Below are 9963 nucleotides of genomic sequence, written 5' to 3'. Positions count from 1 at the left end.
TGTAATGCCTTAAGATTTTTAATCTCATAAAAATACGTAAAAATTTAAATCTTTTCTTTCCTTTCAATTAAACAATGGAAAGCGTTTGTACTTGGATTAAAAACCTCGGGCGGGTTACATTTAAGGGTTAACAATGTATCATCAGAGTATATAAAAAATTATATATATATATATATATATATAGTCCTTTACAAAACATGTACACATTTAGGATTAAAATAAAATCTTTTAATTGGCCCTGGATTCTTAAAGTTTTAATCCTTGATGTTGCTCATGTCCAACATTCCTCATTGTGCAAAGTATCTTGTACCTGAACCTATATTCTCTATAAAATGGGGTCAGACTTGTGAAGGCATGGTAAGTATATATACTAATCCCAGGTAATTTATAACATTAAAACATATTTTTAGCAACTCAGATATCACTGGTCATTTAATAAATTAATTTGAGCAATTCAGATGTCACAAGCCATTCAGTAATTCTACAGAAAAATACATGCTTCAGAAAACAATCATGCAGAAAAAATCACTTTTTTATGTTGTATTAATAAGACATATTTTCATATCAATCTGTGTAAGGAAGGTCTTTATTTCGATATTTACATTCCATGTGGGTACTCACAAGGCCATTGATTTGTTCAGGCTGAGATCACTCGATGGTTTATTATGCTATGTAATTTAATGACTTGAGTGATTAGTTGAATCTAATCCAAAGGAGATGGTATCATGGTCAAGGGAAACTCCCAAGAGGCCACTAACCACTGATTAGGATGCATCCTAGACTTACTACAAAAGTTGAGGACTATCACCTAGGACATGTCGCTAGTCTCGGCCTCCAAACCTGAGTGACTGGAGGCCCTCTAGGATGCTTTTGCTCCCACCAACAATTTACATGTCACTCCAGACTTGTACATCCTTCCCTCTCTAAGGTAAGGCTACTATAAATGAGTTATAATGATTATCTTTTTAGAGGAACTTATCATTTCATGTGCATTATACTAGTAAATAAATTCAGGGCTCAATAGCCCAAATACTTGTTCAGGGTAACAATTATGGTCATATGTACCCAACTCATTCAATGTTGCTTTATATATATGAGCATTTTGCTTGTGAAGGCGGATAACAACTTTAAGTATGTGTGTGTAAGGATGAATCTGGTGCCCTTTTTGCACCCTAAGGTTTGATTCAACCAAACTCGCATACTAGCAAAATCTCAAGTATATTGATGTTTTATAACAATACAACTACATGCTATACACACATTATTATGCCCCAATGGCATAAAAAGGTTACTTGAACCTTAGCCACAACCTAGCCTTAATATTTCATAGCATGCATACATAAACATAATCTTGGGCATATTTAGTTCATAGCCAGCAGAGTTTTGCAACCTCCCAGTTTCATTATTGAACAAAAACCTTTATAACAAGTATTCATGCATACTAGCATAAATCAATGCATACAAACATGAATTAGTGTATGCAAACATAATTCAGAGTATGCAAAACATAGATTAGGGTATGAGAATATTCATTAGAGCACGCTAACACAAACCAATGCCTATGATTTTGATATAATCATGCATATGTCCAAAACATATTTAACATTATAAATTACAAGCTTTTGGCATAACAACCTACATTAATCTTATATAGGGTGACAAAAATATGATTGAGGATTGAAGTATGGCAGAATAAAAAATATGTTATGAGGGTAGATATTTGGACAACACTTCTGTAGTACTTATGGATGCAGTGATTTTTGTTGGCAGTACATCTTCTACACGTTATCAAAAACTCTAATAGTGAGCAGGGATTTTGGTAGCCTAATGGTGTATCATAAATTAAATGAGAGGATGCACAACTAGGTGTGGGTTGTGTTGGTCTACCGCACGCGGGGTTGTGCACAAACGTAGATGTGTGTATGTGTATGTCCCATAGGGGGTGTCCCACAATAATGGCAAGTGCTCATGTTACGAGGACACGACTATTCTGGGTGGGTTTGATGGCACTTGGGGCACGACTAGTTTTGTCTTAGTAGCGGGTGGTTCCCTCCTTGTTGTTTATGCTTCTTAGAGGGAGGTTGCCCCTTTTCGCCATTGAATGGTGGCTTGCGAGTTCCACTTTTCCACCAAACTTCTTGTCCTTCTTTGATCTCTCTTATTCTTCACTCAGAGTGGTAGTAGCTTCAATGGCATTATTGAAGATGGAAGGTCCTCGGGTCAGTACTCAGTATCTCAATTTGTCCTTAAGTCCTCAGACAAATTTTGTAGCTCTGGCCAGGTCGCCAGGGAAAAGGTTCAGGTATTGACACTCCAAACTTCAGAACTTAGTAGTATATTCCACCTAACTCGTGTTGCCCTAGGTGAGCTCCAGAAATTTATGTTGTTTTCTTTATCATGCATGTGGAAGGAAATATGTCTCCAAGAAGGCTACCTTGAAGTCACCCAACGCAATTTGTCCTGCTCCAGCGAATTGAACTCCTCGAACAGTACCCCACCACTTTCGAGCATCTCCCTTCAGTTGATATGTGTTGAAGTCTATCTTTCAGTCCTAAAAAACTAGTAGAATATGGAAGGCTTGCTTGATTTCTTCGAACCAACTCTTGGACATCTCGGGATTAGCTTTTGTCGAGTATGTAGGCGAGTCCAATTTTAGGAACTTCTCATAAGTAACCTGACTGTTATATGGGTTTGTCGGTACTAGTGTTGCATGAACGGGTATTGTCTATCAGGGTTGATTTTGCATGTGTGTTTTCAATGTTTGCACTAAGTTATTGATAGCCTCCATGATGAAGCCTCTCTGTTCTTTCCACTCATTGGCATTATTGGCATTCGTGTTCGTATTTGTTTTCGTGTTCATGTTCGCATTGGCATTTATGGCATCTCATCTACCATATTGGTCAGCTTTCATAATGAGTGTTAATCATTCTACAACTATTCATCAAGGTTTTTAGTAAATATTTTTATTTATGAAGATGGTACGATATTAAATTAGATTTTCCCTTATAAAAAGACTATTATAGAAGAATTTATTCATCACGAGTTTATTTCTAACTCGTCTCAACTACTGATAAAAGCTAAAGAATCATTGTCCTTCACGGGCATCGCGAGTATGTTCTAAGGTGCTCCCTTGTGTTACCCATACATATTTGCTTTGATGGATGTTCTTCTGGCTCCTTTGCCATTGTGTCAGACAAGGAAAGTCCCACCGAGTGACTTGAGCTATCATCGGCGAGAGTTGCTACCACAGTACACTTTCTATTTGGAACCTTCCTCATTTGAAAATCTCGGATAGTGTGGTTCATCTCCCCACTGTGGATACATCTCTCCCCATTGTGGGGGTAGATCTACCCCTCCATGTGGTGGTGACATTACCAACAACCAAGTCCTGGTTGAGTACCTGACTCAACCACCACTCTAGGGTTGGCACTTCCCAAGACCGTTAGTTGTAGGTCCCGAATAGCAGTGGCATGTTGTTGTACTGCCTTTACGAGATCCTGCAAAACCTCAATCAACACATCCATCAGGATTTTCTTTGCTATCTATCAACTACAAAACAAATTTCACATAATTTTTTTTTAAACGAAACATAGCTTTTACTTACAGAGTGTTATCGAGTTGCTTGGACTAGTCATGAGTTCCTTCTTCTGGGATCTACTTTGATACCAAAGTTGTAATGCCCCAAAATTTTATCCAAATTTTCAAATTTTTTTTAAAGATCAATACATAGCGAAAATAATTGAATGAAGTTGGGAAAATCTTGAAAATTACAGATTAGTGCAAAAAGGCCATCAAGTTTTTCATGATTATTACATAAAATAGATTCAATTTGAAATAAATTATTAAATCAAATAAAAGGGGTTCCCAAATCGGAAAGGAAGAGGTGAATACCACGATACCAGTCCTAGCATCTCGCAACAACTCCCAATCATTTTTCTTGAGCTGAAAATTAGTAATTATTTTGGGGGTCAAATACCACAAGCCCCAGTAGGAAATCTCTTCCCAAGACACGTAAGTAAAGTGCCAACACATAAGAACATAATGAAGTTTATACAAACCAAAAATACATTAAAGTTCAGAAGAAGAGTATTTAACACAAGCATAAGAGCAGTCATTTCATTCATATAAGCATTATCATAAGCATAATGTAAAACTATGCAATAATGATTTTGTTTCACTTGATTAACCTCTTGCGGGTATGCGCAATTCAAATACATCGATACATATGAGATCAACTGGGGGTCTACTATTCTTTGAGTGGTTTAATACCCAGTTGACTATCTGGATCGGATTTCAAAAGGGGCGGCATAATGACTGGGAGGTAACCCCTAGTATGCTTTCGACTTCTATAGAAATTTTAGGACCTACCCGCCTAGAATTTAATTTTGGTAGTCCAAGTTATCTAAATCTTATGGGCGGAGGACCATCGAGCCATTACTACTCGTAGCATGATAAAGAACATTGTATGTTTTAACAACAATAGCCTACAAAATTTGTATCAGCTACCCTCTCCAAGGTAGCCCGACACTGGATGGGTATCTAAATCTTTTTAATTTGATTAATACAAATTTCCTTTACCTACCTCTACTAGGCAACCCATGATTTCGAGAACCCGAATACCACACGGGGTACACAAAGAACATGAATGTAGAGAAATAAAGTAGACTACACAAAAGAGGTAGTTAGACAATTAAATTTTTATTTGGTATATTAACAACACCCATCCAATAGGCCCGTGGTGCATTCAAACCAATGAGTGTCAAAGAAAATGCCCCAGTACTTTTAAACCGGCCAAGCATTTTTTTTTATGATGTGTACATGCAACTTATCATATTTTATGTCTTGGGTGTACCCATAGTATCCCACCAGTCAGTGTCAGTCATCAGCCCAGTTTGGGACCAATCACGCAGGTGTGCTCAAAGTCACCATTGTCATATAGTTTGCATGACACACATCAAAGTCACAAGTAGTGTGATGGGTCCGTGGAACCTGAAGCTCATTTTGAGCCTTGGTGTGATCCTACAAATACTCATTACAGTGTAATATATATACATTCAATAAAACAGGTCCGTGATAGAGACCCAATCATGCCAAACAAATTTTGAAACATTTGCAAATAAATTAAACATCATAATTCTCATATATGTTCGGGAAAACTATCCAAGGAAATAATTCATTCACTTGAGCATAAAATAGTAAATGAATCAACTTTGCGAAAATATACTTGCCGCTATTGTTTTGCATGAAATAACAGCCAAAACTATCAGTTTTTCACTTTTATTTGTGTCACCATAAAAAACAAGTATTTAGGATGCGTACATAATTGAATTTATGCATATTCTATCATTAAGCATACACATACAACTAATCAACATCCACTACAGATATATTACTATTTGAAACACATTGTTTACATTAATTGAATCACACACACACACACACACACACACATATATATATATATATATATATATATATATATATATATATATATATATATATATATATATATATATATATATATATATATTCAAGATATGACGGCAGCCCGTTGTTGTTGTTCATATCACGGCATACCAGCAGAGTGGCACACCCTGTTGATTACCTGAAACTGAAAAGGGAGTTGGGGTCTGCAGACCCAGCTGGCTGCACTACCGCGAGTGCAACAATTCCTGTCACAGCTCAGCACAGCAGTCAAACAATGTTGTGCTCAGCAGGGCAGGCGCACAAGGCTTCACACCCATTATCAGTCAGCTCTAGTTAGTAGACCCAGCCGGTCTGCTATGGGCAGCAGCGCCAGGCTGCAGAAGTGATGGCAGTGGCCCACGGTTGGGGTCAGAGTGACCCCAGCCGACTATGCTTAGCAGGGCATGGAACACCCTGCTGCACACACTGGCAATAGAGAGCAGGCTGGGGTCTTAACAGACCCAGTCTGCTGTGCCATGGATAATGACAGGGAACAACGGTACTGGCAGGGTGTGGTGCACCCTGTTGTGCACACTGTGCCTGGTATAGGGTCAATCATAGGCGGTTCATGCTGAGTCAGGTCGGACCACGTTGTATCATGATCATGTCGGTTCAGGCCGACCAAAATGGTTGGGTCTGACCATGACTGCCACCCGACCAGGAACAAGGGCTGGGGTTGAGCAGACCCTAGTCCGTTCCCGATTTCTTCACCGCAATTAACCCGCATATATATATATATATATATATAGTCATAAACAAAGGATCAATGTAAAGTGAGTGTGTGCACATGGTTAACATGTGATCAACTAAAATAAACAATCTGTATGCATCTTTTTCAAATCTCATGCGAAAAGAATGCATTTTTCTATACCATAACATGCTAACATCATTCCCTACACAATAGCACTTGCAAAGCAAATCTATATGGCTTTTTTTTTTAAATGATGTTTGGAACCAACATTAAGAACATTACATGCAAAATACATATACCCTAATGTAATCATTCTCAATATACATATGTTTTTATATCCTTTTGAAGATTCTAATCTTATACCAATGTTGTGGGATTCGGATGCACTTAATATATTGTTAATCCCACCACGAAAGGAGGATTGACAGCCATATCCTAGTAATTAAGATCTAGCATGGTCCTACATGCTGGCTTGATACTCATGCACACTTAAAAGAGTTCCTACTTTGGTATACGGAAAGAACAAGTGAATCTAAGTCCTGTGCACAAATCCGAACACGCCCACCGATCTCCAATAATAGAGTTCTTCGACTCAACTGGTCGATATAGGGGAGAGATGATTAAAGGATAAGAGAGAGAGAGAGAGAGAGAGAGTTCCAAAATTGTTAGATAGGGGAGGGTTTGAGAGGACAGAGGAGTTATAGAAAGAGTGGGTGAAGATGAGGAGAGATTTGGAAGGAGTAAGCGGCGTCACCCTCTTTTCCTTCCGGTCTATCACTCATATAAGATAAGTCTCTCATTTTGATTTCGTTCTTATCTTTCACTTTTCATACTTCGCCTTTTTTTTCTTCACTTATTTTATGATATTATCTTTCTATATATTTTTTTTTGAAATTTTAATATAGATAAAAGGAGAAGAGGTCGATCCCCTCTTTGAAGGAAAGTGGGTCTCACAAGGGGGCAACCCATACTTGCTTCAATTATCACTCTTCATTCCTTTTTTGTTTTGGGGAAAAAGATTAGGTGAGTGATTCTCTAATCTAGAATTTTAGAAAATTGTGATTCTATCCTCTCTTTTTTTTAAGATTTAGATTTTACTTAATAAGGTAGGTGGGTTTCACAGGGAGAGCCACCCTACCTTTTCATATCATATATATATATATATATATATATATATATATATATATATATATATATATATATGTTTTCATATTTATTTTTTTCTTATCCTCATTATTCTTAGGATTTCTAAATTCCTACCTTTCCTATTTGGATCAGGATCCGAATTGGATCTATTCCAATAGAATTGGGACCACTCCATGTTCATTCTTGGGTTAGATTTTGGATCCACCTAAGGTCCAAACCCACATATTGGACCCAATGACTATTGGTATTGGGTCCCAGATGTATCTAAGATCCAGATCCAATTTTCAACCCAAACACCAGTTTAATTATGGGTTCAAATTTCCAGTTTTAAATTTCTTGAACCCTTAATTTCACTTGATCTCATAATTTAATAATAATACTAATCTGAAATTCTGCATAACTCCACAATTAAAATTTTACAAAAATTCACATGTCTTCCAGGATAGTGGGTACCCATACGTCTAGTCGGGTGAGGGCACACCTAGGGTGCGGGCGTGGGTGAGTCCTCCTGGGCCGTATCACCAAGCCCTCATGGCTACATGCACTCAATAACCCAACAAAAGTGATGTAATTTGGCAAGAACCCTTCTCCATCTATGAGAAGAGCTCAAGGGCCTCATTGCCATGGGCATGCATACCTAATCCTCTTAACATAGAATTCCATGTAGTTATGTCTTGTTGTGGCATCTCAGTGAAGGCACTACGTGAGCGGTTCAAGTCTCCATATTTTGCACACATCAACTAATGCAGTGCCAAGTACACATCCATATATATCCCATTTCTCTCAAGGAACTACAACCATAGTATCACCCGCCTGCTAGCGTCAGGCCTCGAGGTTTTACGGCTTTTCAGTCAGATAGCAAGTAGGAGCAGTCTCATCTCTGATTCACCAATCATACGGGGGATTGAAAAACCCCTTACAATCCCCTGGGAGGAGAATCAGAGATGGTGAGACATAGTTATGAACCCATTCACCTAAGCTCAATGCACCCAACTGAGCACATGCTGAAAGCACACTGGTCAAGGCATCTGGTTCAACAATTTCCAATTGTATCCTTCGGAACAGCTCTAGAGCCCTACACGACTCTTGATTTTGGGCGAATCCACCCAATCATTGCGTTCCAACATATGATATCCTTCTCAGGGATCCCACTGAAAACATGGTACGCATAATCCAATCTTCCAAATTTAGCATAAAGGTTAACAATGGCAGTCAAGATTGACACTGAATTAGCAAATTCTGATCCCATAACAAGATCCACTACCCAATCCACATTGTCTGAATTTGGCATGTTAAACATAACTGACATGATTTTCAGCATGGTAGCCATATCCGGCCTGACATTCAATCCCAACATCTCTGAAAACACCAGCAAAGCATCAATCAGCGCATTCCAAGACACCAAATTCCTCTCAGGCATTTCCACAAACACCTGGCATGCCCCTCCAAGTCACCAGCCTTGGCATAACCACTCAACATATTGTTCCAAGAAATATCTCTCTTAGGAATTTCATCAAACATTCTGCGGGCACTCACCATATCCCCCCAACCCACCAATCACTTGTTCAAAATATTCCACGATGTCAAATCGAGGTCTTTGATACTGCGAAATACTAATAAAGAAGATTTCAAATTGACCAACGAATTCTGCACAAAGGCATCACCAACAAGGCCACTCTTCACCGCAAAGACATGAACCCCTTGCCCGATCGTGCCAGCCAAAAGGGCAGCACATGCCTTGAGGACATAAGGCAGGACGAAGTAATAAGGGAAGAACCCACCTTTCAGAACAAGGTGGGAATAGAAAAAGAGAGCTTCCTCCATAAGGCAGATTTGGGTGTAACCCTTAAGCATGGAATTGCAGAGGAAGAGGTCAGGGTGTTGTGTATCCTTGAAGAGGAGGTGTGCATACTCCACTGTGCCTGAAACAGCACAGGAACCCACCATCTTGGTTACCAAGATGGTATCTTGGTCCATGCCTTTGTGGAGCAGTTGGGCATGGATTTGCTTCAGGTGTGGATTCCTCATAAATCACAATGATCGTAAGTACGGCAAGCGTAGCCAGCATGACTAGGACCACGTCCTTCTTGGAAAAGAAGTCTACTCCTTGTTAACTGAAAATATGTGAACCGAAGCGTGAACTAGCCATTTTCGGCACTTTTTTAGCAAAACCAACCTCTACATATGCACTCCGCATACCTCATTTGCTAGGAAGAAAAAATGTGATTTTTGGATGATGGAATATTTACGAAAATGGAATATTTACGAAAATTCAGAGCCGCTGATTTCAAGCTTAAAGATTTTTTATATGCATCATAATTGGATGATCCAAGAGTATCTTTCTATAAAAGTAAGCATAGTGAAATTTAAAAAAAAAAAATTTAATCCCATAAAAATCCTAGTTCATACTCCAGTTCACATATATATATATATAGGTAAGTGTTAAATGAGTTTTTTGAGGTTTTTTTGTTTTATTTTTAAATTCTGACTGTATAGATGTGACCTATGTACTTGATTTTATAGTGATCACCTCTTGAAGTGTTTGATTCCAACACATGGGTGGGCTTTTATAAGGTTGGAAAAATCAACGGTCCAAATATCAATTTTTTTATCAAAAACACATGATTCAGTGATGGATTCCTCATAAATCGACCATGACT

The 9963-nt window shown here is 38.4% G+C and overlaps 1 protein-coding gene across 1 annotated transcript; it reads right to left on the bottom strand.

The window, feature by feature from the left end:
• Nucleotides 1-8378: 8378 nt before the first annotated feature.
• Nucleotides 8379-8842, bottom strand: LOC149839262 (pentatricopeptide repeat-containing protein At4g38010-like). The gene is made up of 2 exons (XM_090003959.1): nucleotides 8758-8842; nucleotides 8379-8662 (listed from the first exon to the last, which is right to left on the bottom strand). Exons 1-2 carry the CDS (start codon nucleotides 8840-8842, stop codon nucleotides 8379-8381), a joined length of 369 nt encoding a protein of 122 aa, XP_089860085.1.
• Nucleotides 8843-9963: the final 1121 nt, after the last annotated feature.

The sequence above is a fragment of the Nuphar pumila genome, chromosome 4 (genome assembly GCF_984573655.1).
Source record: "Nuphar pumila chromosome 4, dmNupPumi1.hap1.1, whole genome shotgun sequence".
In the NCBI taxonomy this organism is placed as follows: Eukaryota; Viridiplantae; Streptophyta; class Magnoliopsida; order Nymphaeales; family Nymphaeaceae; genus Nuphar; species Nuphar pumila.
Note: the sequence above shows the minus strand (reverse complement) of the source record. Positions and strands in the feature narration are given on the sequence as shown.

Excerpts from the sequence above, each read along its gene's own strand:
- LOC149839262 (XM_090003959.1), bottom strand. The coding sequence starts at position 8,842 with ATGGTGAGTGCCCGCAGAATGTTTGATGAAATTCCTAAGAGAGATATT. Across the intron at positions 8,663-8,757 it reads GAGTGGTTATGCCAAGGCTG|AGATGTTGGGATTGAATGTC; the intron begins GTGACTTGGAGG and ends TGGTGTTTTCAG.